This window comes from Cetorhinus maximus, unplaced genomic scaffold, assembly GCF_964194155.1.
Source record: "Cetorhinus maximus unplaced genomic scaffold, sCetMax3.hap1.1 HAP1_SCAFFOLD_138, whole genome shotgun sequence".
Classification (NCBI taxonomy): domain Eukaryota; kingdom Metazoa; phylum Chordata; class Chondrichthyes; order Lamniformes; family Cetorhinidae; genus Cetorhinus; species Cetorhinus maximus.
The window spans coordinates 866,610-892,014 of NW_027596135.1; the positions used below are offsets into that span (position 1 = coordinate 866,610).

At 53.0% G+C, this 25,405-nt stretch overlaps 1 protein-coding gene across 3 annotated transcripts in view; it reads right to left on the reverse strand.

Moving 5' to 3' along the window:
* Nucleotides 1–215: 215 nt before the first annotated feature.
* The window catches only part of slc38a5b (solute carrier family 38 member 5b), a 51,151-nt gene continuing 25,961 nt past the window's right edge, over nt 216–25,405 (reverse strand). For 2 of the 3 annotated variants that reach the window (XM_078534865.1, XM_078534866.1), the window contains exons 6-16: nt 24,792–24,884; nt 21,239–21,320; nt 15,391–15,473; nt 13,550–13,608; nt 9,323–9,466; nt 8,606–8,685; nt 7,316–7,416; nt 4,216–4,340; nt 3,904–4,048; nt 2,243–2,346; nt 216–1,305 (exon numbers count right to left, since the gene is read on the reverse strand). In XM_078534865.1, the coding sequence (XP_078390991.1) occupies nt 1,198–1,305; nt 2,243–2,346; nt 3,904–4,048; nt 4,216–4,340; nt 7,316–7,416; nt 8,606–8,685; nt 9,323–9,466; nt 13,550–13,608; nt 15,391–15,473; nt 21,239–21,320; nt 24,792–24,884 (1,124 nt within the window). In that variant the 3' untranslated portion in view covers nt 216–1,197. The remainder of the gene's footprint in view (nt 1,306–2,242; nt 2,347–3,903; nt 4,049–4,215; nt 4,341–7,315; nt 7,417–8,605; nt 8,686–9,322; nt 9,467–13,549; nt 13,609–15,390; nt 15,474–21,238; nt 21,321–24,791; nt 24,885–25,405) is intronic. The other variant, XM_078534867.1, reaches the window with a different exon arrangement.

Genomic DNA, 25,405 nt, shown 5'->3' on the forward strand with positions numbered 1-25,405 from the left:
GATGTAACGCTGGGTGCGAGCTTTTTTTTTATTCATTCACGGGATGAGAGCTTCGCTGGCTGGGCCAGCATTTATTACCCATCCCTGGTTGCCCCTTGTTCAGGGTCATTTAAGAGTCAACCACACATGTAGGCCAGACCGGGTAAGGACGGCAGATTTCCTTCCCTAAAGGGACATTAGTGAACCAGGTGGGTTTTTACAACAATCGACAATGGTTTCATGGTTATCATTAGACTTTTAATTCAATTCAAATTCCAGCATCTGCCGTGGTGGGATTCAAGGTCCCCAGAGCATCACCCCGGGTCTCTGGATTACTAGCCCAGCAACAACACCACTACGACATCGCCTCCCCGGGCTAAGAGAAAGTGTTTCACTGGACCTTTTTGTTGCGTTTGACACATGGGAGCAATGGGACAAAAGGGTCTTGGACACAGCCAGCCCGCAGCGCCGAAAGGGGACCGGAGCTGGGGAAGGGGAGGGCGCCGATTCAAACCAGCCACCGCCACACCCAGCGAACCACCTGCCACCCCCAACACCTCCAACCCAGGGCAGCTCCGGGAAATCTGGTCAGCGTGGTAAGCGCCTCAATCTCCACTTCTCAGCCTCCATTTTGCCATGAGCGCCCTCCACTCTCTCCAATCTGAATGGTTCACAATAATCTCGTGATAAAGAGGAGGTCTGTGGCCGTGGATCCTTCGAAACGTTGGCCTGTTTCGTCTTTTTCTCTGTGTTGAATAAATAGGGAGCCTGCCACCTGGCGGGGCTGAACCCTGAGTGCAACAGTCCGCAATAAATTAGCAAATCCTGCAGGCGTTCAGCGACTAGCTTTGATCGTCTTGCACCCCTTTACCACCCCATGGGCATCTTCCTTTGTCGCTGCTTTTGACACGTTGGAATGTTAGCAAGCATTTGCCCCATGAGGGCAGGGGCACACAGGGAGAGGGGTTCCTGGTTTGGGGTGGGGCTAGGGATTACTTCCAAGGCAAAGGGGGGGAGAGGTAGTTCAGGGGTCAGGGGAAAAGAGAGGCGAGGAAGGCCGAGACATATAGTCTCAGAGCAGTCGGTCCATTTCATTCCTCCTTGCTGTGCTTCTCGCCCCACAGTCCCTTCCCGTCCTCCTTAAACGAGAGCTGTGAGGAGTGAGGGTCTGGGGGAAGTGGGTGGGCGGGGAGTGGTGAGGTTGGTGACGGATTCTGGCTAGTGTCCACTGATGTGACTTCTTCCGTCATTGATGATCCAGTCCCTGAAGATGAAGCTCAAGCTCATGATCATGAAGATGAATCCAAGTGTTGCGAAGCTGATAGCCTACGAGGAAATAAGAGGGGGACAGACAGGGGTGAAGGGGGTAGAAGAGAGCGTTATAACTTAAGATTCAAAAGGCCAGGTGAAAAACAAAACCGATTACGCACAGCGAGCCATTCTAAATGGGTTAAATTAGGAATGCAGGTTCCAACGAGCCTCAACTGCTGAGTCGGAAAGGTGTGGCTTAGAGCTCACATTCCACACACCTCAGCACATAATGCATTCTCAGTGTCAGTGCTGAGGGAGCGCCACACTGTCGGAGGGTCAGTGCTGAGGGAGCGCCGCGCTGTAAGAGGGTCAGTGCTGAAGGAGCCTCGCACTGTCAGAGGGTCAGTGCTGAAGGAGTCCCGCACTGTCGGAGGGTCAGTGCTGAGGGAGCGCCGCACTGTCGGAGGGTCAGTACTGAGGGAGCCCCGCACTGTCGGAGGGTCAGTACTGAGGGAGCCCCGCACTGTCGGAGGGTCAGTACTGAGGGAGCGCCGCACTGTCGGAGGGTCAGTACTGAGGGAGCGCCGCACTGTCGGAGGGTCAGTGCTGAGGGAGCCCCGCACTGTCGGAGGGTCAGTACTGAGGGAGCCCCGCACTGTCGGAGGGTCAGTGCTGAGGGAGCCCCGCACTGTCGGAGGGTCAGTACTGAGGGAGCGCCGCACTGTCGGAGGGTCAGTACTGAGGGAGCGCCGCACTGTCGAAGGGTCAGTACTGAGGGAGTTCTGCGCTGTCGGAGGGTCAGTACTGAGGGAGCCCCGCATTGTCGGAAGGTCAATACTGAGGGAGCGCCGCACTGTCGGAGGGTTAGTACTGAGGGAGCCCCGCATTATCGGAGGGTCAATACTGAGGGAACTCCACATTTTCAGAGGGTCTGTGATGAGGGAGCGCCGCATTGTGATTGTAACAGAACATGAGAATGAGCAAGTGTGACCCACAGCTCTCCCAGTAATACCTGGATTTTTGATCTGGATTTCAAGGGCTCTCTGTCATTCGGCACTATGCGAACGTAGAACAAACCAGGCAATATAAAGATCAGACTCGGAGCTGAGGTGGCACCTTAATTGAAACAAGAAACAAAGTTTACTTGGAGAACTGTGTAGTTGCAGTTGCCATTTTGTAAAAAGGATGTAGAGGCATCGGATTAAGAAACATTCAAATCCATGTCATAACCTGCACCAAACCCGTTCCTTCATCAGCCCCAAACACCAACCTATGTTTGCTCCCAGTCCAGCAACAGCTTCATTTTAAAATTCAACTCCTCGAAAAATAGGGCCCCGTCCCTATCTATGTAACCTCCTCCAGCCCTTACACACTCCCTATTTCTGTAACCTCCTCCAGCCCCTACAACCCACCCTACCTCTGTAACCTCCTCCGGCCCCTACACCCCTCCCTATCTCTGTAACCTCCTCCAGCCCCTACACCCCTCCCTATCTCTGTAACCTCCTCCAGCCCCTACACACTCCCTATCTCTCTAACCTCCTGCAGCCCCTACACCCCTCCCTATCTCTGTAACCTCCTCCAGCCCCTACACCCCTCCCTATCTCTGTAACCTCCTCCAGCCCCTACACACTCCCTATCTCTGTAACCTCCTCCAGCCCCAACACCCCTCCCTATCTCTGTAACCTCCTACAGCCCTCCCTATCTCTGTAACCTCCTCCAGCCCTTACAACCCTCCCTATTTCTGTCACCTCCTCCAGCCCCTACAACCCACCCTACCTCTGTAACCTCCTCCAGCCCCTATACACTCCCTATCTCTGTAACCTCCTACAACCCTCCGAGATCTCTGCGCTCCTCCAATTCCGGCCTCTTGAGCATCCCCCGATTCCCCTCGCTCCACCATTGGCGGCCGGGCCCTTCAGCTGCCTTGGGGGGGGGGCCCTAAGCTCTGGAATTCCCTCCCTAAACCTCTCCATCCTCTCTCTCTCTCTCGCTCCCTCCTCCTTTAAGACGCTCCTTAAAACCCACCTCTTTGACCAAGCTTTTGGTCACCTGTCCCTAATAACTGCTCCTGTGACTTGGGGTGAAATTTTGTTTGATAAACACTCCTGTGAAGCACCTTTGGATGTTCTTTCACGTCAAAGGCGCAAAATAAATACAAGCAGTTCACATCGGAACTGAGCAGTTCTCATCAGGAAAGTCTGAACGGGCCGGGGCTCTTTTCTCTAGAAAAGGGAAGGCTGAGGGGGTGACCTGATCGAGGTCTTTAAAATGAAGGAGGGGTGTTCGATAGGGTCAACATAGAGAAGATGTCTCCACTTGTGGGGGTGGGGGACAGGCCAGAACTAGGGGGCCATTAATAGTCACTAATAAATCCAATCAGGGGAGTTTAGGAGAAACTTCTTTAGCCAGAGATTGGGGAGAATGTGGAACTCACTAGCACAGGGAGTCGTTGAGGTGAATAGCGTCGATGTATTTAAAGGGTGGGGGGAAGCTGGATAAACACAAGAGGGAGAAAGGGATAGAAGGATAGGTGGAGATGAAGAGGAGGGCGGGAGAAGGCTGGTGTGGAGCAGAAACACCGGCAGGGAGCAGAGGGGCCGAGCGGCCTGTTTCCTGTGCCGCAAAAATCAGAAGTCCAGGCACTGCCTTCAGGGACGAGAGTTCGACCTTTACCGATGATGCCGAAGATATCTCGGATGTTGGGCACGAAGATAACCAGCAGGTTGACGCAGATGAGCAGCACGACGGCGATGACGATGTGCCTGAGCCAGTGGAAGTCTTTCCTGGAGAACAGGAGCTGCTGGATGGCCCGGCGGATCTGCAACAGGAGAAGGCGCGGGGGAGAGAAAGCAGAAACATGGCCGTTTGGTTAAACCGGGAACACCTTTGGCTGTAGCTCCGTTTCGAGACAAACAAGGGAAAGGTAAAAAGCACAACATTCCCCCACCGCCCCCACACCCCACCCACCTCCACAAGGTGACTCACCGGGAAGAGGACGACAGGTACGGTCAGCGTCACCGCTACGAGCACAGCGAGACGCACACACAGAATGAGCGTGTCCAGGGGGTCGACTGTGTTGAACGTGTGCAGGAGTTCCGGCTCCACATTCCCTGCAGCAACCAGCGAACGGAATTCTGTTAAAGTCTCAGTAAGAAGCCAATTTTACATCGACCCCACTGTCCATCGATCAGCCCCCTCGAGCCTCGTCCACCAATCGGCCAGATGACCGTAATTGCGTTCCATCCGCTTGGCTCCGTACCCCACTAACAGCCAACCTAAATCCCAAAGAGTTGAAACGCTCTCTCCACAGATGCTGCCAGACCTGCCGAGCTTTTCCGGCACTCTCTGTTTTTATGACCCAAATCTGTTGATCTGCAATTTCGAATCAATTGGTCAAATCGGTTCAACTAATCGACTGAAACCACCCGCCGCTCAATGTGCCTGAAGGAGTGTCCCCAATCTTCGCTTCTGAATGTCCTGGTTCTGATTTTAAGGCAATGTGCCCCTTTTCTTGGACACCTGCTGCCCGTTCCCCACTGCCCCGCCCCCCCCCCCCCCCCACCCACCCACCCACCCCCACACACACCCATGCCCATGACCACCACCAACAGTGGGAAAAGCTTTCTCTTTGCCTGATCAATTCCCTTCAAAATCCTAAAAATATCAGTCAAATCATCCCTTAACCATACATAGTTCAGGGATTCAAAGTTAGTTTATGGTAATTTATCCTCCTAATCTAACTCCTGGGAGCACTGGTACCAATCTGCTGAATCTGTACTGCACTGCATCGAAGACCTCTTGCGGAGCTCTGGTGCCCAACATCATTCGAGGCAGAAGTCACACACTGAGCTCCTAATCCTACACTCCAAAGAAACCGACATATTCCCTCCCTAGCTAACACCTTCATTTCAGTTCATGCGGAGGGACTGGAGGAGCTGGGATTGTTCTCCTTAGAGCAGAGAAGGTCAAGGGGGAGATTTATTCGAGGGCGTTCAAAATCACGAGGGGTTTGGAGAGAGTCAATCAGGAGAAACTGTTTCCAGTGGCAGGGAGGGGGTCGGAATCCAGAGGGGGACACAGATTGAAGAGAATCGGTAAAAGAACCAGAGGGGGGGGAAGATGAGGAAAAGTTCGACGCAGCGAGTTGTTGTGATCTGGAAGGCGCTGCCTGAAAGGGCGGTGGAAGCAGATTCAATAGGAACGTTCAAAAGGGGGAATTGGATAAATACTGAAAGGGGTAAGATTTGCAGAGCTGTGGGGGAAAGAGCCGGGGTGGGGGGAGAGGGTGGGATTAATGGGATAGATCTTTCAAAGAGCTAAGACAGGCACAATGGGCTGAATGGCCTCCCGTGCAGCTAGAGCCTAGGGTTGCAGGAGCTTTGGAATCACAATTCACAACACCATCTCCCTAATCGCAGGGAGGCGATATTGTCACTGGCTTGTATTCCAGGGACCCAGGGTAATGCTCTGGGGATCCAGGTTCGAATCCCACCATGATGGATAGTGAAATTTGTATTCAGTGAATTAAAAATCTAATGATGACCATGAAACCATTGCAGATCGTCGTAAAAACCCATGTGGGAGCAAGTTCCACATTCTCCCCACTCTCTGGGTAAAGATGTTTCTCATCAAATCCCTGATTAGATTTATTAGTGACTGTTGTATGATGGAACCTAGTTCTGGTCTCCCCCGACAAGTGGAAACATCTCTACATCTACTCCATCAAAACCCCCTTCATCATTTTAAGGAGCTCGATCAGGTCACCCCCCTCAGCCTTCTCTTTTCTAGAGAAAAGAGCCCCGGCCTGTTCAATCTTTCCTGATAAACCTCTCCTTGCATTATCCTTGTAAATCTTTTTCTCAAAACTTTGCCAATGCACAATGCTCCAAGTGTGGTCTAACCGAGTGATACGTAGACTGGAACTGTGCACAATGCTCCAAGTGTGGTCTAACCAAGTGATATATAGACCGGAACTGTGCACAATGCCCCAAGTGTGGTCTAACCAAGGGATACAGAGACCGGAACTGTGCACAATGCCCCAAGTGTGGTCTAACCAAGGGATATGGAGACCAGAACTGTGCACAGTGCTCCAAGTGTGGCCTAACCGAGGAATATGGAGACCGGAACTGTGCACAGTGCTCCGAGTGTGATCTAACTGAGGGATACGGAGTCCAGAACTGTGCACAGTGCTCCGAGTGTGGTCTAACCCAGTGATATGGAGACCAGAACTGTGCATAGTGTTGCGAGTGTGGTCTAACCAAGGGATATGGAGACCGGAACTGTGCACAATGCCCCAAGTGTGGTCTAACTGAGGGTTATGGAGACCAGAATTGTACACAGTGCTCCGAGTGTGGTCTAACCAAGGGAAATGGAGACCAGAACTGTGCACAGTGCTCCAAGTGTGGTCTAACCAAAGGATATGGAGACCAGAACTGTGCACAGTGCTCCGAATGTGGTCTTAGAGATATGGAGACCAGAACTGTGCACAGTGCTCCAAGTGTGGTCTAACTGAGGGATACGGAGACCGGAACTGTGCACAGTGCTCCAAGTCTGGTCTAACTGAGGGATACGGAGACTGGAACTGTGCATGGTGCTCCGAGGGTGGTCTAACTGAGGGATACGGAGTTTGGAACTGTGCACAGTGCTCCGAGTGTGGTCTAACTGAGGGATACGGAGACCGGAACTGTGCACGGTGCTCCCAAGTGTGGTCTAACCGAGGGATACGGAGACCGGAACCGTGCACGGTGCTCCGAGTGTGGTCTAACCGAGGGATTTGGAGACCGGAACTGTGCACAGTGCTCCGAATGTGGTCTAACTGAGGGATACGGAGACCGGAACTGTGCACAGTGCTCCGAGTGTGGTCTAACCCAGGGATACGGAGACCGGAACTGTGCACAGTGCTCCGAGTGTGGTCTAACCCAAGGATACGGAGACCAGAGCTGTGCACAATGCTCCAAGTGTGGCCTAAGTAAATCCAATACACATTTGACACAACATCTGAGCTTTTCAATTTTATCTGTCTGAAAATAATCCCCTTTATCTGACTTAAAATGAAGCCATACTTTTCACCGTAAGCCGTACTCACCATAAAAGGTCAGGTATCCAAACAGGGCGGTAATGAGATACATAATAAACATTGCTGCGATCGAGACGTTTGCAACTTTCTGCATCCTCAGCTTAGTTGGGCTGAAAGACAAAGGAAGATTTCTTGGAATATCATCCTGGCTCAATTATCGTGGGAACTGCAAAGCCTTTCCGAAGTTCCGGCCAATACAACAGGGTGTTGGGAGGGGGAAGATGGACGGGGCACCGTCACACACACCTGCAACTTGCATTGAAATAGCACCTTTATCATAGCAAAACGTCGCCAAGGCACATCACCGGAGCGTTAGTCAAACAGGAATTTGACCCCCAGCCACACGAGGAGATATTAGGGACAGGTGAGGAAAAGCTCGGTCGAAGAGGTCAGTTTTAAGGAGCCTCTTAAAGGAGGAGAGAGAGAGTGATGGAGATGGGGTTCAAAGAGAAAATTCCAGATTTAGGGCCCCCAGGCAGATGAAGGCACGGCCACCAATGGCGGAGCGATGGGAATCGGGGGTTGCTCGAGAGGGCAGAATTGGAGGAGCACAGAGATCTCGGAGGGTTGTAGGAGGTTACAGAGATAGGGAGGGTTGTAGGGGCTGGAGGAGGTTACAGAGATAGGGAGGGTTGTAGGGGACTGGAGGAGGTTACAGAGATAGGGAGGGTTGTGGGGGCTGGAGGAGGTTACAGAGATAGGGAGGGTTGTGGGGGCTGGAGGAGGTTACAGAGATAGGGAGGGTTGTCGGGGCTGGAGGTGGTTACAGAGAGGAAGGGGGTGAGCAGGACATGGAGGGATTTGAAAAAGGATGAGAATTGTAAAATGTAGGTGTTGCCGGGTCGAAGGTTGAACACTCCCAGTGTAAGTGCTTGGTCAAGGTAGATGTGGAGAGATGTTTTCAGTTATCGGGGGAGACCAGAACCCGAAGGCCATCAATATAAGACAGTCACTAATAAATCCAATCAGTGGGGGGGAATTCAGGATAAACTTCTTTACCCAGGGAGTGGGGAGAATGTGGAACTCGCTCCCACAGGATGTGTCGATGTGTTTAAGTGGGGGAGCTGGATAAACACTCGAGGGAGAAAGGAATAGAAGGATAGGGGGAGATGAAGAGGGGGGTGGGAGGAGGCTGGTGTGGGGCAGTAACACCAGCATGGAGCAGAGGGCCGAATGGCCTGTTTCTGTGCTGTGTAACTCCAAATAATGCTTTGTAAGGTCAATGTTTGACCCAATGCGCTTTACCAGCCCCTTGTTAACTTATGTCCCCACCATGCAGCCTGTCTAGTTTAATCTTACCTCCTGAGCTCAGTGTAGATTGGGAGAACTTCTGGGTGACACACGAAAGCAAAGGCTAGAATAGGGATGGTGTAGGCTGTCTGTGTAACAAATTACATGCCAACATTAAACACTGTAAATGGAACACATTTTCATTAAAGAACACTCCCAGGACAGGTACAGCACGGGGTTAGATACAGAGTAAAGCTCCCTCTACACTTGTCCCCATCAAACACTCTCAGGACAGGTACAGCACGGGTTTAGATACAGGGTAAAGCTCCCTCTACACCGCCCCCATCAAACACTCCCAGGACAAGTACAGCACAGGGTTAGATACAGAGTAAAGCTCCCTCTACACTTGTCCCCATCAAGCACTCCCCAGGACAGGTACAGCACGGGGTTAGATACAGAGTAAAGCTCCCTCTACACCGTCCCCATCAAACACTCCCAGGACAGGTACAGCACGGGGTTAGATACAGAGTAAAGCTCCTTCTACACCGTCCCCATCAAACACTCCCAGGACAGGTACAGCACGGGGTTAGATACAGAGTAAAGCTCCCTCTACACTTGTCCCCATCAAACACTCCCAGGACAGGTACAGCACGGGGTTAGATACAGAGTAAAGCTCCCTCTACACTTGTCCCCATCAAACACTCCCCAGGACAGGTACAGCACGGGGTTAGATACAGGGTAAAGCTCCCTCTACACCGTCCGCATCAGAACAGGGTTGGAAACTACCTCAGGGTTGATGGTGAACAGTTTTGCCGTACATTGCTCCTCGATCGTGATGTTTTTAGCATTGGAATGAACGATCTGGCTGTGGTGGGAGTCATTTCCGTAGACAGGCAGCGGGCACGGGATCTGAAACTTCTTGTAGATCAGCTGAAGGGGGACAGAAAGAGGGGATTAGTGTTTCTCTAGTGCCTTTCACACGGTCGTAACATCCCACAGCCCTTCACAGCCACTGAAGCACTTTTTTTAAACCTCTGGCACTGATGGCCCAATGAAGAACTGACTAGCTTTTCACGGACACCTGGATCCAGGTCCTGGCATTTATTAAGGATCCGTTAACATTGTGAGATAGAGCGAACTGACTTTTTTCTTCAAATGCTGTGGGGTGTTTTATTTACAACGTGGTTCACTGTTTCAGAATGTCGTGGATTGTTTCCAGTCCTGATGGACTCCACCCTAGGGTCATAAAAGAGGTGGCTAGCGAGGTAGTAGGTGCGTTGGTGTTAATTTTCCAAAATTCCCTTCATTCTGGAAAGGTTTGATCAGACTGGAAAGTAGCAAACATAACCCCTCTATTCAAGAAGGGAGGGAGGCAGAAAACTATAGGCCAGTTAGCTTGACATCTGTTGTGAGGAAAGTGTTAGAATTGATCATTAAGACCATAAGACGTAGGAGCAGAAATTAGGCCATTCGGCCCATCGAATCTGCTCCGCCATTCAATCATGGCTGATAATTTCTCAACCCCATTCTCCCCGTAACCTTTGATCCCCTTACCAATCAAGAACCTATCTATCTCCGTCTTAAATACACTCAATGACCTGGCCTCCACAGCCTTCTGTGGCAATGAATTCCATAGATTCACCGCTGTCTGGCTAAAGAAGTTTCTCCTCATCTCTGTTCTAAAAGGCCTTTCTTTTACTCTGAGGCTGTGCCCTCGGGTCCTAGTCTCTCCTACTAATGGAAACATCTTCCCCATGTCCACTCTATCCAGGCCTTTCAGTATTCTGTGAGTTTCAATCAGATCCCCCCTCATCCTTCTAAACTCCATCGAGTATAGACCCAGAGTCCTCAAACATTCCTCATATGTTAAGCCTTTCATTCCTGGGATCATTCTCGTGAACCTCCTCTGGACCCTCTCCAGGGCCAGCACATCCATCCTGAGATACGGGGCCGAAATTTGCTCAGAATATTCTAAATGTGGTCTGACCAGAGCCTTATAAAGCCTCAGCAGCACATCCCTGCTTTTATATTCTAGTCCTCTCAAAATAAATGCCAACATTGCATTTGCCTTCCTAACTACCGACTCAACCTGCAAGTTAACCTTAAGAGAATCCTGGACTAGGACTCCCAAGTCCCTTTGCACTCCAGACTTCTGAATTCTCTCGCCATTTAGAAAATAGTCTATGCCTCTATTCTTCCTACCAAAGTGCATGACCTCACACTTCCCCACGTTGGATTCCATCTGCCACTTCTTTGCCCATTCTCCTAACCTGTCCAAATCCTTCTGCAGCCTCCCCGCCTCCTCAATACTACCTGTCCCTCCACCTATCTTTGTATCATCTGCAAACTTAGCCAGGATGCCCTCAGTTAAGAATGTTATAGCTGGGCTCTTAGAGAAACTCAAGGTAATCGGGAAGAGTCAACATGGTTTGGTGAAAGGGAAATCATGTTTAACCAATTTATTGGCATTCTTTGAACTGTCCGACATGCACTGTGGATAAAGGGGAGCCTGTAGATGTGCTGTACTTGGATTTCCAGAAGGCATTTGATAAAGTGCCACATCAAAGGTTATAGTAGAAAATAAAAGCTCATGGTGCAGGGGGTAATACATTAGCATAGATAGAAGATTGGCTGGCAGGCAGAAAACAAAGAGTATGCATAAATAGGTCTTTTTCTGATTGGCAGGATGTGACGAGTAGAGTCTCCCAGGGGTCTGTCCTGGGTCCTCAGCTTTGTACAATTTATGCCAATGGCTTAGATGAGGGGAGTGAAGGCACGGTAGCTAAATTTGCAGATGACACAAAGATAGGTAGGAAAGTATGTTGTGAAGAAGACATAAGGAGATTGCAGATGAATATAGATAGATTGAGTGAGTGGGCAAAGATCTGGCAGATGGAGTGCAGTGTGGGAAAATGTGAAGTTGTTCACTTTGGCAGGAAGCATAAAAAAGCAGAGTGTTACTTAAACGGAGAACGGCTGCAGGATTCTGAGGTGCAGAGGGATCTAGGTGTTCTAGTGCACAAGTCACAAAAAGTTAGTATGCAGGTACAGCAAGTAATCAAGAAGGCTAAATGAATGTTATCCTTTATTACGAGAGGAATTGAACATAAAAGTAAGGATGTTATGCTTCAGTTATTCAGGGCATTGGTGAGGCCATATCTCAAATACTGTGTGCAGTTTTGGTCTCCTTATTTAAGGAAGGATGTAAATGCATTGGAGGTGGTACAGAGGAGGTTGACTAGATTGATACCTGGAATGAGTGGGCTGTCTTATGAGGAAAGGTTGGACAGACTGGGTTTGTTTCCACTGGAGTTTAGAAGAGTGAGGTGTGATTTGATTGAAGTATATAAGATCCTGAACAGTCTTGAGAAGGTGGACGTGGAAAGGATGTTTCCTCTTGTGGGTGAGTCCAGAACTAGGGGGACACGGTTTCAAAATTAGGCGTTGCCCTTTAGGACAGGGATGAGGAGAAATTTTTTTCTCTCTGAGGGTTGTGTGACTTTGGAACTCTCTGCCTGTAAAGGCGATGGAGGCGGGGTCATATTCTTAAGGTGGGAGGTAGATTGATTCTGATTAGGCGAGGGAGTCAAAGGTCATTGTGGGGTAGATGGGAATGTGGAATTCGAAACACAAACCGATCAGCCATGATCTTATTGATTGGCGGAGCAGGCTCGAGGGGCCAAATGGCCTACTTCTGCTCCTATTTCGTATGTCTCAGCTGCTGGAGTGGAAGTGGTCACAGCTGGCAAAACGTGAGCAGAGTTTTCAGAGCAGGTTGTTGGACATGGATCGGCCTGAAGCCTCCCCAGTGAGATTGCAGCTCTTAATAAAAATGTTTTCTGTGTTCAGCTTTGTAGTTACAGAGCATCGACCAGGCAGGGAAAAGCCTCAAGGAAGAGCTGCATAATTGGAATAAGGTTCAGTTAACGCAGCATGGCGGAGGTGTGTGCTCAACTGAGGGCCCTCCTCGCCTAGCTTTGTAGTGTGGTCACTGTTATAATGCAGGAAATACAGCAACCAATTTACGCAAAGCAAGCTCCCACAAACAGCAATGTGATAACGATCCAAATCATTTGTTTTTAGTGATGTTGGTTGAGGGATAGATTTTGGCCAAAGGACCCTGGGGAAAACTCTCCCACTTGCTCTTCTTCCAATAGTGGCCATGGGATCTTTTACACCCACCTGAGGGGGCAGATGGGGGCCTTGATTTAACGCCTCATCCCAAAAGACGGCATCTCCGACAGTGCGGCACTCCCTCAGTACTGACCCTCTGATAGTGCAGCGGTCCCTCAGTACTGACCCTCCGACAGTGCGGTGCTCCCTCAATACTGACGCTCCGACAGTGGGGCGCTACCTCGGCACTGACCCTCCGACAGTGCGGCGCTCCCTCAACACTGACCCTCCGACAGTGCGGCGCTCCCTCAGCTCTGACCCTCCGACAGTGCGGCGCTCCCTCGGCACTGACCCTCCGACAGCGCGGGTCTCCCTCAGCACTGACCCTCCGACAGCGCGGCGCTCCCTCAGCACTGACCCTCCGACAGTGCGGCGCTCCCTCAGCACTGACCCTCCGACAGTGCGGCCCTCCCTCAGCGCTGACCCTCCGACAGTACAATTGAGGGAAACTGGATAAGGACAAGCGGGAGAAAGGAATTGAAGGACACGTTGACAGGGGGGAGACGAGGAGGGGGGGTCGGGTAGTGGTTCACGTGGAGCACAGACGCCAGCATGGAGCAGTGGGGCCGAATGGCCTGTTTCTGCGATGGGCATTCAACATAGCCCGAGTCACTGAGTGCACCCGAGAGGAACAGAGCGTGACATGCGAGGGGCTGTCAGCAGCGAGGGCTGTGTGACGGTGACCCTCCCAGCTCAGAGGAGAGGGTAACTGGGAGAAAGCAACACGGCATGTCTGGACTGGCAGGATGTTGGCAGCAAGGTAGGAGCTGGCTGGTGATTTGCATTCAAAGCATGAGTCACACAAGCTCTGCAGCTGGTGACCACAAGATACTGACTCACCGAGATCAAGAAAAAGACCATACAAGTCAACGAAAAACCGCTGGTGTACCCCAGGTAACCTGGAAACAGAAATACAACAAGATCAGACACTCCCAGGAACCATCCAACGTCAATAAAAGCAGCGGGTCAGTGGATTCGCAAGAGCCACATTTGAACTTGGCGCCATCGAAATGTTCGAAGATGTTTAGGTGTTAGCCATGGCTCTGAGGCAGGAGAGGCTGGGTTCAAACCCAACCCGAAAAGCAAGCACCGAAACCAATGCTGACGCTCTAGTGGAGCGCTGAGGGAGCGCCGCACTGTCGGAGGGTCAGTGCTGAGGGAGTGCCGTACTGTCGGAGGGTCAGTGCTAAGGGAGCCCCACACTGTCGGAGGGTCAGTGCTGAGGGAGCGCCGCACTGTCGGAGGGTCAGCGCTGAGGGAGCGCCGCACTGTCGGAGGGTCAGCGCTGAGGTAGCGCTGTCGGAGGGTCAGTGCTGAGGGAGTGCCGCACTGTCGGAGGGTCAGTGCTGAGGGAGCGCCGCGCTGTCGGAGGGTCAGTGCTGAGGGAGCGCCCGCACTGTCGGAGGGTCAGTGCTAAGGGAGCCCCGCACTGTCGGAGGGTCAGTGCTGAGGGAGCGCCGCGCTGTCGGAGGGTCAGTGCTGAGGGAGCGCCGCACTGTCGGAGGGTCAGCGCTGAGGGAGCGCCGCACTGTCGGAGGGTCAGTGCTGAGGGAGCGCCGCACTGTCGGAGGGTCAGCGCTGAGGGAGCGCCGCACTGTCGGAGGGTCAGTGCTGAGGGAGCGCCGCACTGTCGGAGGGTCAGTGCTGAGGGAGCGCCGCACTGTCGGAGGGTCAGTGCTGAGGGAGCGCCGCACTGTCGGAGGGTCAGTGCTGAGGGAGCGCCGCACTGTCGGAGGGTCAGTGCTGAGGGAGTGCCGCACTGTTGGAGGGTCAGCGCTGAGGGAGCGCCGCACTGTCGGAGGGTCAGTGCTGAGGGAGCGCCGCACTGTCGGAGGGTCAGTACTGAGGGAGCGCTGCACTGTCGGAGGGTCAGTGCTGAGGGAGCGCTGCACTATCGGAGGGTCAGTACTGACAGAGCGCTGCCCTGTTAGCTGGCCATTCAGCCCCTCAAGCCTGTTCCAACATTCAGTTACGTCATGGCTGACCTGTATTCAGTCCGTCTACCTACCTTGGCTCTGCCATCCTTAATCCCTTTTCTCTCTGTCTCTTCAGTTACCACACCCCCAGAGGACATTGGCAAGCCTGGACATTGGCCGCTTTGGCCGTGGTTATGCTTGGCATGGCACAGCAGGTACTGGCTGACCAGGCGGCTCACCAGCTTCTGCCGTCTGCCATGGCTGTGCTGTGCAGGTTGACATGTTATGGCACCCCTTCCATTAGTCTCAAAACCTGGGGTGGGTGGGGGACTCGAACCCAGGGCTTCCAGCTCGGAGGCAGGGACACTCCCCCACGGCAACACAAGACCTCCTCGTAATCCCCCTCACCCAACAAAAATCTATTCAATCTCAGTTCTGTAAGTTCCAAATTGAGCCCCCCACCCCCTCCTCCCCTCTACCCCAGCCTGGACAGCTTCCTGTAGGGGAGGCGGAGAGAGATCCAGATTCCCACCCCTCTTTGTGTGAAGATGAGCTTCCTGACATCCCCCCTCCCTGAACGGCCTGGCTCTCAGTTTAAGGTTCTACCCCCCTCGATCTGGATTCCCCAACGCCCCCTCCCCAGCAGAAGGAATGGTTTCTCTCTGTCGACCCTATCGAATCCTTTAACCATCTTAAACCCCTCGATCAGATCGCCCCCTTAACCTTCGTCACTCGAGGGTACACAAGCCCCAGTCTGTCACTTACCAAGTTGACGCATGAGTGCAAGAGGCAAAATGATGAGTATGCTGACAATCACAATTAAATAGTTCCCATTCATGTACCACATTCTGGAACAGAACACAGAGAGAAAACAAATCATTATCGCAAAACCAGAAAAAATTCAAAGGTCACAAAAAGTCTTTCTCTCCTTCCAGACAGAGCCGAGAACGAGGAAGGGAAGGGAATGAACAAGATTTATATCCCCGCATCACCTTCATTCCTCTCTCCGAAACCATCCCAACAACGTTTCCAAATCCTTCCAGGGCCACCCCCTTCCCCTCCCTATCTCCTGTAACCTCCTCCAGCCGCCTCTCTGTAGGGTTGCAGGGGCTGGAGGAGGTTACAGAGATAGGGAGGGTTGTAAGGGGCTGGAGGAGGTTACAGTGATAGGGAGCGGTTGTAGGGGCTGGAGGAGGTTACAGAGATAGGGAGGGTTGTAGGGACTGGAGGAGGTTACAGAGATAGGGAGGGTTGTAGGGGCTGGAGGAGGTTACAGAGATAGGGAGGGTTGTAGGGGCTGGAGGAGGTTACAGAGATAGGGAGGGTTGTAAGGGCTGGAAGAGGTTACAGAGATAGGGAGGGTTGTAGGGGCTGGAGGAGGTTACAGAGATAGGGAGGGTTGTAGGGGCTGGAGGAGGTTACAGAGATAGGGAGGGTTGTAGGGGCTGGAGGAGGTTACAGAGATAGGGAGGGTTGTAGGGGCTGGAGGAGGTTACAGAGATAGGGAGGGGGGGCGAGGCCATGGAGGGATTTGAAAGCAGGGATGAGAATTTTAAAATGGAACTGGTGCCAAACGGGGAGTCAGTGCTGGTGAGTGAGGAGGGCGGGTAGGGGGTTTGGAGGGGGGAGGGGACTTGGTGCAGGTTGGGATATGGGGCGTTGGGGATCAGCTGAACTTCACAGAGGGCACTGAGCCGGTGATAAGCGGCTGCACAGACGCCGCGGACTGCGACATCACCCCCGTGACTGGGTGTGAGGGAACGGGAGGGAGTTCTCCCCCGGAGCCCTGGTTCGATAGTTATCCCATCGATCCAAAAAAAACAAGCTGGGTTACTCAAGAAGCTGCCGCGCGTGGGATCTTGCTGTGCCCCAGTCGGCTGCCGTGCTTCCGTGACAGCGCCCCCCCCACCCCCCGGGGGTGTGACAGGGCCGATGCAGGCTCCCGGGTTCCTTCAGCTCGGAGGCCGACCGGGGCTTCCGACCAGCACCGGAAGGGTTAAAGAGTGAATCTTCCTGCTCGAGTTCAGCTCCTTCGCTGGGTCTCACAGCAGCGGGCGGAGTTGGACCAGGCCTCACCATGTCACCCCCACACCCCACCGCCCTTTAGTAAAGGGGCGCCACGTGAAAGCAGTGGAAGGTTTCAGCTGCAAACTGGGAACACTCCATATATAGTTAGGAATCTGTGCCCGATTGCCACTGGGGCTGTTGGCTCCAGCACCACTTGGCAAGTCCTTTCCCTCGGCTTCAGAGTTTAACTCATTCAGGGCGTCCCTGTCCCTGCGTTACCTTTTCCCCCCACCGATACAAATCGAGATCGGAAGGTGCCCGGCTGTGCTCCGACCCCCATAGCCAGCGGGCACCTAGCGGTCATCTGCCCCCCCCCCCCCCAACCTGCTCCTGCCAACGCCCCCCTGCCTCTGTCTGGCCTTCCAGCCAGGCAGCCTGCTTGATCGATTTACCACCCTATTACGATCGCAATGCACGGCCGCACTAAATCGCATCCTGTCCCCCCATCACCGCACCCACCCCACCCCTGCGCTCCTCAACCTACACTTCCACCCCCTCCACCAGCAACCCCAGGTTTCAAACTCCTCTGCTCTACTCCCGGAGGCCAGGCAGTCAAGGGGAGAGCTGTGGCGTCATCCTGGCACACTTTATAAGCATTTATTTGCGTTGTGTGCCTGCACCTCCAAACACACCAAGCAGTTTTTTTTTCCAGTCTGGAGCACAAGTGATTCCCCAGTTAATACCCGCTGCCCAGATGTAATAAAATACTCAACTAATATACAACTCAAATTCTCCTCCACGTTTTCAAATCCCTCCCTGGCCTCCTTGACCACTCCCTATCTCTGTAACCTCCTACAACCTTCCCTATCTCTGTAACCTCCTCCAGCCCCTACAACCTTCCCTATCTCTGTAACCTCCTCCAGCCCCCACAACCCTCCCCTATCTCTGTAACCTCCTCCAGCCCCTTCAACCCTCCCTATCTCTGTAACCCCCTCCAGCCCCTACACCCCTCACTATCTCTGTAACCTCCTCCAGCCCCTACAACCCCTCCCTATCTCTGTAACCTCCTCCAGCCCCTTCAACCCTCCCTATCTCTGTAACCTCCTCCAGCCCCTACAACCCCTCCCTATCTCTTGTAACCTCCTCCAGCCCCTACAACCCCTCCCTAGCTCTGTAACCTCCTCCAGCCCCTACACCCCTCCCTATCTCTGTAACCTCCTCCAGCCCCTACACCCTTCCCTATCTCTTGTAACCTCCTCCAGCCCCTACAACCGCTCCCTACCTCTGTAACCTCCTCCAGCCCCTACAACCCCTCCCCTATCTCTGTAACCTCCTCCAGCCCCTACAACCCTCCCTATCTCTGTAACCTCCTACAACCCTCCGAGATCTCTGCGCTCCTCCAATCCCGGCCTCTTGAGCATCCCCCGATTCCCATCGCTCCACCATTGGCGGCCGGGCCTTCAACTGCCTGGGGGGCCCTAAGCTCTGGAATTCCATCCCTAAATTCTCCGCCTCTCTCTCTCTCCCCTCCTTTAGGACGCTCCTTAAAACTGGCCTCTTTTACCGAGCTTTTGGATGCCAGTCCCTAATATCCCCTCATGTGGCTCGGGGTCAAAATCTGTCTGACTTACGCTCCTGTGAAGTGCCTTGGGGACGTTGGCAAGGTTAAAGGCGCTAGAGATAGGCAAGTTGTTGTTGTGGGTCTCTGGGGGCAAAGTTTGGCATCATTAATTTCTCACAGTCCAAATGATTCCTTGGATCAGCCAGGCGTGCAGCAGGAGCAGGAACAGAATGTTCCAGAAACTCACGGTTAAAAATAACGCCCGAATACTAAACTGCCATCACATGTTAGGAAATAGCTTCAGTTCCTGTATGCCAAATCCTGTAAGACTGTAACCAGTGCCGACAGAGTTTGGCTTCTCAACCCCAACACCGTTCCGCATCCATCAACCACATCAAACAAGAATGTTGCCTTAAGGTCATAAAACCAAATTTTTGGATTTTAACCCTTCCTTTCCCCAGGGTGTTGACTTACTGGGATACAGAGCAGCAGTGCCATCCAATATCAGCCCTCACGCACAAATCTAGAGCATCGTGCAGTGAGTCTAGACCACTGTGGTCGTCTCGAGACTGTCAAGGGCGAGTCTAGACCATTGCGGCTGGGCTTAGACCATTGTGGGTGAGTTTAGACCATTGTGAGTGTGTCTAGGCCATTGTGGGTGAGTCTAGGCCATTGTGAGTGTGTCTAGACCATTGTGGCTGAGTGTAGGCCATTGTGGGCGAGTCTAGGCCATTGTGAGCGAGTCTAGGCCATTGTGAGCGAGTCTAGGCCATTGTGGGTGAGTCTAGGCCATTATGAATGAGTCTAGGCCATTGTGGGTGAGTCTAGGCCATTGTGAATGTGTCTAGGCCATTGTGAGCAAGTCCAAGCCATTGTGGGTGAGTCTAGGCCATTGTGGGTGAGTCTAGGCCATTGTGAATGTGTCTAGGCCATTGTGAGTGAGTCCAAGCCATTGTGGGTGAGTCTAGGCCATTGTGAATGTGTCTAGGCCATTGTGAGCGAGTCTAGGCAATTGTGGGTGAGTCTAGGCCATTGTGGGTGAGTCTAGGCCATTGTGGGTGAGTCTAGGCCATTGTGGGTGAGTCTAGACCATTATGAGTGAGTCTAGACCATCGTGGGCAGGTCTAGACTAGCAAGGGAAAGTCCTGACAATTATGGACGATTCTAGACAATTGTGGGGCGAGTCCGGACCTCCGCGGGGCGAGTCCGGACCTCCGCGGGGTGAGTCTGGACCTCCGCGGGGTGAGTCCGGACCTCCGCGGGGTGAGTCTGGACCTCCGCGGGGCGAGTCCGGACCTCCGCGGGGTGAGTCTGGACCTCCGCGGGGTGAGTCCGGACCTCCATGGAACGAGTCTGGAACTCTGCGGGGTGAGACTGGACCTCCGCGGGGCGAGTCTGGACCACCGCGGGGTGAGTCTGGACCTCCACGGGGCGAGTCCGGACCGCCGCGGGGTGAGTCCGGAACTCCGCGGGGCGAGTCCGGAACTCTGCGGGGTGAGTCTGGACCTCCACGGGGCGAGTCCAGACCTCCGCGGGGTGAGTCCAGAACTCCGCGGGGCGAGTCCAGAACTCCGCGGGGCGAGTCTGGACCTCCACGGGGCGAGTCCGGACCTCCGCGGGGTGAGTCTGGACCTCCACGGGGCGAGTCCGGACCTCCGCGGGGTGAGTCCGGAACTCCGCGGGGCGAGTCCGGAACTCCGCGGGGCGAGTCTGGACCTCCACGGGGCGAGTCCGGACCTCCACGGGGCGAGTGCGGACCGCCGGGGGGGGGGGGTCGAGTCTGGTCCTCCGCGGGGTGAGTCCGGACCTCCGTGGGGTGAGTCTGGTCCTCCGCGGATGAGGTCATAGTGATGGTAGAAGCTCCAGTTTTTCTTTCTATCCTACGGCTGACCAGGAATCTCTCCCGCTCTTACTGCCTGTCATTGCCGTGTGCGTTGGAAGGATTTACAGGCTGACACTCAACCTGTTTGGCCTCATTATGAATGCTCCTTCCCCGACCATCAAATCCTGGAGTGGGACTCAAACCTGGGGCTTCTGCCTCAGAGGTAGCGACACTGCCCACTGCTCCACAGGACCACCTAAGGGTAAGGGGCACATCACAGCAAAACCAGAACCAGGTAAACTCAGCCGAGAAGTTAGGAAACACTTCATCACAGACAGGGTGGTAGGGACTGTGGAACTCTCTCCCACGAAGAGCTGTAGATGCTAGCCCAAGTAATCATTTTAATAGTCGCCTGATAAGTCAGAATCTGGAAAAAAAAAGAGACATACTGTTGAACCTTTTCGTTGAGCACTCATCAGGACAGGTTTGCAAGAATACCAAATCTCAAAGGGAAACAACAATTTATACTGCATGAGAAGAGAGTGCTGATTGCATGGCAAGGGGACCCTGGTTTGGAGTTGGCAATGCCTCTACCAATCCGATTCTGGCTTCCCTATCAATCGTAGCTGGCCAACCAATCAGCACTCTCTTCTCGTGCAGTACAAATTGTTGTTCCCTTTGAGATTTGGTATTCTGACCAGACTGCCCAGATGAGTGCTCGACGAAAAGATTCGACAGTGTGCCTCTTTTGCAGCAATAATGACTTTTTACATTTTGAACAATCGGTTGATCAATAGTTGTCGCATAAGGGTATTAAGGGAAAAGGAGCGAAAACATCTGGATAGAGATGAGATATGATCAGCTGTGGCCTCACGGAATAAATGAACAAGGGTGATCTCACTGTGAAATGTCTGAGAGGGTTAGAGAGGGTCGATGCTGAGAGGCTGTTCTCCCCCACCGCCCTCCCCAGGGGTCACAGGTCAGGTTAAGGGGGTCGTCCATTTTGGACTGAGACGAGGAGCAATGTCTTCACTCCGGGGGTGGGGTGGAGATTCTTTGGAAATCTCGACCCCAGAGGAGGCTCAGCCGGCGAGTAGATTCGAGATGCCAAATCGGGAGATTTTCGGACGCCAAGGGGACAGTGCGGGGAAAGCGGGGCTGACAGGATCAGCCACCATCTTACAGATCGGTGGAGCGTGGCTCCGCCTGTTGCTACGACTCACCTGTTGCTCTCTTGTAGCTGAAGGAAAGCCTGAATGACAAGCGGGAGTTCATACTTCACGATGTACAGGTAACTCGACATGGCTAGAAAAGGAGCCGAGAGAGAGAGAGAGAGAGAGAGGAGTTACAAACATCAGTCAACGATATTCCTCATTGCAAAGCGAGACTTCAGTACAAATCCAATCACTTAAGCAGTACGGAGAGACCATAAGACATAGGAGCAGAAATTAGGCCAATTGGCCCATCGAGTCTGCTCCGCCATTCAATCATAGCTGATAAGTTTCTCAACCCCATTCTCCCGCCTTCTCCCCATAACCTTTGATCCCCCTTACCAGTCAAGAACCTATCTATCTCGGTCTTAAATACACTCAATGACCTGGCCTCCACAGTCTTCTGTGGCAATGAATTCCATAGATTCCCCACTCTCTCTGGCTAAAGAAGTTTCTCCTCATCTCTGTTCTAAAAGGTCTTCCCTTTACTCTGAGCCTGTGCCCTCGGGTCCTAGTCTCTCCTACTAATGGAAATATCTTCCCCACGTCCACTCTATCCAGGCCTGCCCTATGTACTCACACACAGAAATCCAACTGGGATTTGTCTGTTTTTACTCCTCCTTGGGACATGAGCATCACTGGCAAGGTTATTGCCCACCTCAGATTGCCCTCGAGGGCAGTCACGACCCGACCACATTGCTGTGCAGTGGAAGCCTAGACCAGACCGGGTAAAGGTGGCGGATTTCCCTCCCTCCCTCGCAGGCCACGTGGGTTTTTTTACAACAATTTGCCAACCAATCGCTGCCCTTTTCTCACGCGATATCAATTTGTTGTCACCGCCTGAAATTTGGCATTCTAGCATCTGTCCGGATGAGTGCGAAATGAGAAACTTTTACTGAAGGAAGCGACTGGTTGTCAACGTTCCAGATTCATTGGGCGAGTTTAAGTTCCCTCTCTGCCAACTTGGAATCTGGACTGATGTCACAGGAGCATTATCCAGTCCTCAGGATTACTGGTCCAGTAACTCAGCATTCATCGATTGTCCCTTTTTTCATTCGTTTACAGACTGTGGGTGTCGCTGGCCAGGCTCAGCACTTATTGCCCATCCCTAAATGCCCCTCGAGAAGGTGGGGGTGAGCTGCCTTCTTCAGCCGCTGCAGTCCCGTGTGGCGTAGGTACACCCACGGCGCTGTTAGGTTCCAGGATTTTGACCCAGCAACAGTGAAGGAACGGCCGATATATTTCCCAAGTCGGGATGGTGAGTGCCTCGGAGGGGAACTTGCAGGTGGTGGTGTTCCCCATGTGTCTGCTGCCCTTGTCCTTCTAGGTGATAGTGATCGTGGGTTTGGGCGGCGCTGTCGAAGGAGCCTTGGTGAGTTGCTGCAGTGCATCTTGTAGATGGTACACACACTGCTGCCCCTGTGCGTCGGTGGTGGAGGGAGTGAATGTTTGTGGATGGGGTGCCGATCAAGCGGGGGCTGCTTTGTCCTGGATGGTGTCGAGCTTCTTGAGTGTTGTGGGAGCCGCACTCATCCAGGCAAGTGGGGAGTATCCCATCACACTCCTAACTTGTGCTTTGTAGATGGTGGACAGGCTTTGGGGGGAGACAGGAGGTGAGTTACTCTCCGCAGGATTCCCAGCCTCTGACCTGCTCTTGTAGCCACAGTATTTATATGGCTGGGTCCAGTTCAGTTTCTGGTCAATGGTAATCCCCAGAATGTTGAGAGTGGGGGATTCAGTGATGGTAATGCCCATTGAACGTCAAGGGGCGATGGTTAGATTCTCTCTTGTTGGAGATGGTCATTACCCCTCTCGAGCCCATTACACAGAAACAGGAGGAGGCCATTCAGCCCCTCGAGCCTGTTCCCTCATTCGTTCAAATCCCTACTCATGCTTAAATACGCAGCAACCACTCCCAACCTACAGTTACCAGCTCCCACCTTCCATCTGACCACCTGTCTCTCTGAGGATCGTGGGACTGGGAGAGTCCATTCAGCCCCTCGATCCTGTTACACAGGAACAGGAGGAAGCTATTTAACCCCCTCAAGCCTGTTACACAGGAACAGGAGGAGGCCGTTCAGCCCCTCGATCTTGTTACACAGGAACAGGAGGAGGTCATTCAGCCCCTCGAGCCTGTTACATAGCAACAGGAGGAGACCATTTAGCACCCTTTGAGCCTGTTACACAGGAACAGGAGGAGGCCATCCAGCCCCGTCAAGCCTTTTCCACCATTCAATGAGATCATGTCTGATCTGTAGCTTATATCCATCTACCCGCCTTCGCCCCATATCCCTTAATACCTTTGGATAACAAAACTCTATCAATCTCAGATTTAGAATTAACTGACCCAGCATCAATTGCCTTTTGTGGAAGAGTTTCAAACTCCGACCACCCTACGTGTGTAGGAGTCTGTCCTCATTTCTCTTCTGAGAGGTCTCTCTCTCCTTTTTTAGACTCTGTCCCCTAGTCCCAGATTCCACCCCCTAGTCCCAGACACTCCCCAACCAGCGGGAAACAGTTTCTCTCTATCGACCCTATCAGCTCCTTGAATATCTCGAAAATCTCGATCAAATCGCCTCCTTAACCTTCTAAATTCTGGAGATTACATGCTGAGCCAAGATCAGCCTCATTGATTGAGGGAGCAGGGTCAAAGGGCTGAATGGCCTCCTCCTCTTCCCGTGTAACAGGCTCAAGAGGGGCTGAATGGCCTCCTCCTGTTCCTGTATAACAGGCTCGAGAGGGGGCTGAATGGCCTCCTCCTGTTCATGTGTAACAGGCTCGAGGAGGGGGCTGAATGGCCTCCTCCTGTTCCTGTGTAACAGGCTCGAGAGGGGGCTGAATGGCCTCCTCCTGTTCCTGTGTAACAGGCTCGAGGGGGGGGGGCTGAATGGCCTCCTCCTGTTCCTGTGTAACAGGCTCGAGAGAGGCTGAATGGCCTCCTCCTGTTCATGTGTAACCGGCTTGAGAGGGGCTGAATGGCCTCCTCCTGTTCCTGTATAACAGGCTCAAGAGGGACTGAATGGCCTCCTCCTGTTCCTGTGTAACAGGCTCGAGAGGGGGGCTGAATGGCCTCCTCCTGTTCCTGTGTAACAGGCTCGAGAGGGGGGCTGAATGGCCTCCTCCTGTTCCTGTGTAACAGGTTCGAGAGAGAGAGGGGCTGAATGGCCTCCTCCTGTTCCTGTGTAACAGGCTCGAGAGCGGGGCTGAATGGCCTCCTCCTGTTCCTGTGTAACAGGTTCGAGAGAGAGAGGGGCTGAATGGCCTCCTCCTGTTCCTGTGTAACAGGCTCGAGAGAGAGGGGCTGAATGGCCTCCTCCTGTTCCTGTGTAACAGGCTCGAGGAGAGGGGCTGAATGGCCTCCTCCTGTTCCTGTGTAACAGGCTCGAGAGAGAGGGGCTGAATGGCCTCCTCCTGTTCCTGTGTAACAGGCTCGAGGAGAGGGGCTGAATGGCCTCCTCCTGTTCCTGTGTAACAGGCTCGAGAGAGAGGGGCTGAATGGCCTGCTCCTGGTGTTGCGAGAGTGAGGGACACAGAGACAGAAATACAATGACGTGCGTGATCTCACCTCCAATGTTGTGCAATGATATGATGACGGCGGCGACGATTTTACCAGGCTGCCCGAACGCCTTGTGGCCCAGCTGCTCATAGGCCCGGATCCCTAAATAAAAAGAGAGGACAGGGTCTCAGCAGAACGGACAAATGTCAATCGGGAAGAAGAAAGGCCTCAAAGCTCAGAGCAATTTCTATCCTTCGTCTCTCACAGCCCCAGAACGCCCCTGAAATGCTTTCCATGGCCTGCAAAACCCAAAACAGAATGCCTGGGATCCAGTGCGACTCCCAATTGGACAGCACCTGCGGTACAATCCTGAGTGCGCTGACAGTGACACGGACAACCAAGTTAAGATAACCAGTTGCGCTGGTAACACTTGCCAGAAGTGCCAGACAGGTAGCTTTCTCCATGGCAACGCCTCAGTGAATCGGAGTCAACTTGCCGACCAATCGGCACCCTTCTCCCCCTGCAGTATAAATCCTTGTGATAGTCTGAACTCCGGCATTCTTGTTGTTTATCCTGATGAGTGCGAGACGAAAAGCCTCGGCAACACGTCTCTCCCCTCAGCGATATTCAAGGAGTTATCTTTGTGGTCACTGCTCTAAAGCAGGAAACAAAGCAGGTGATTT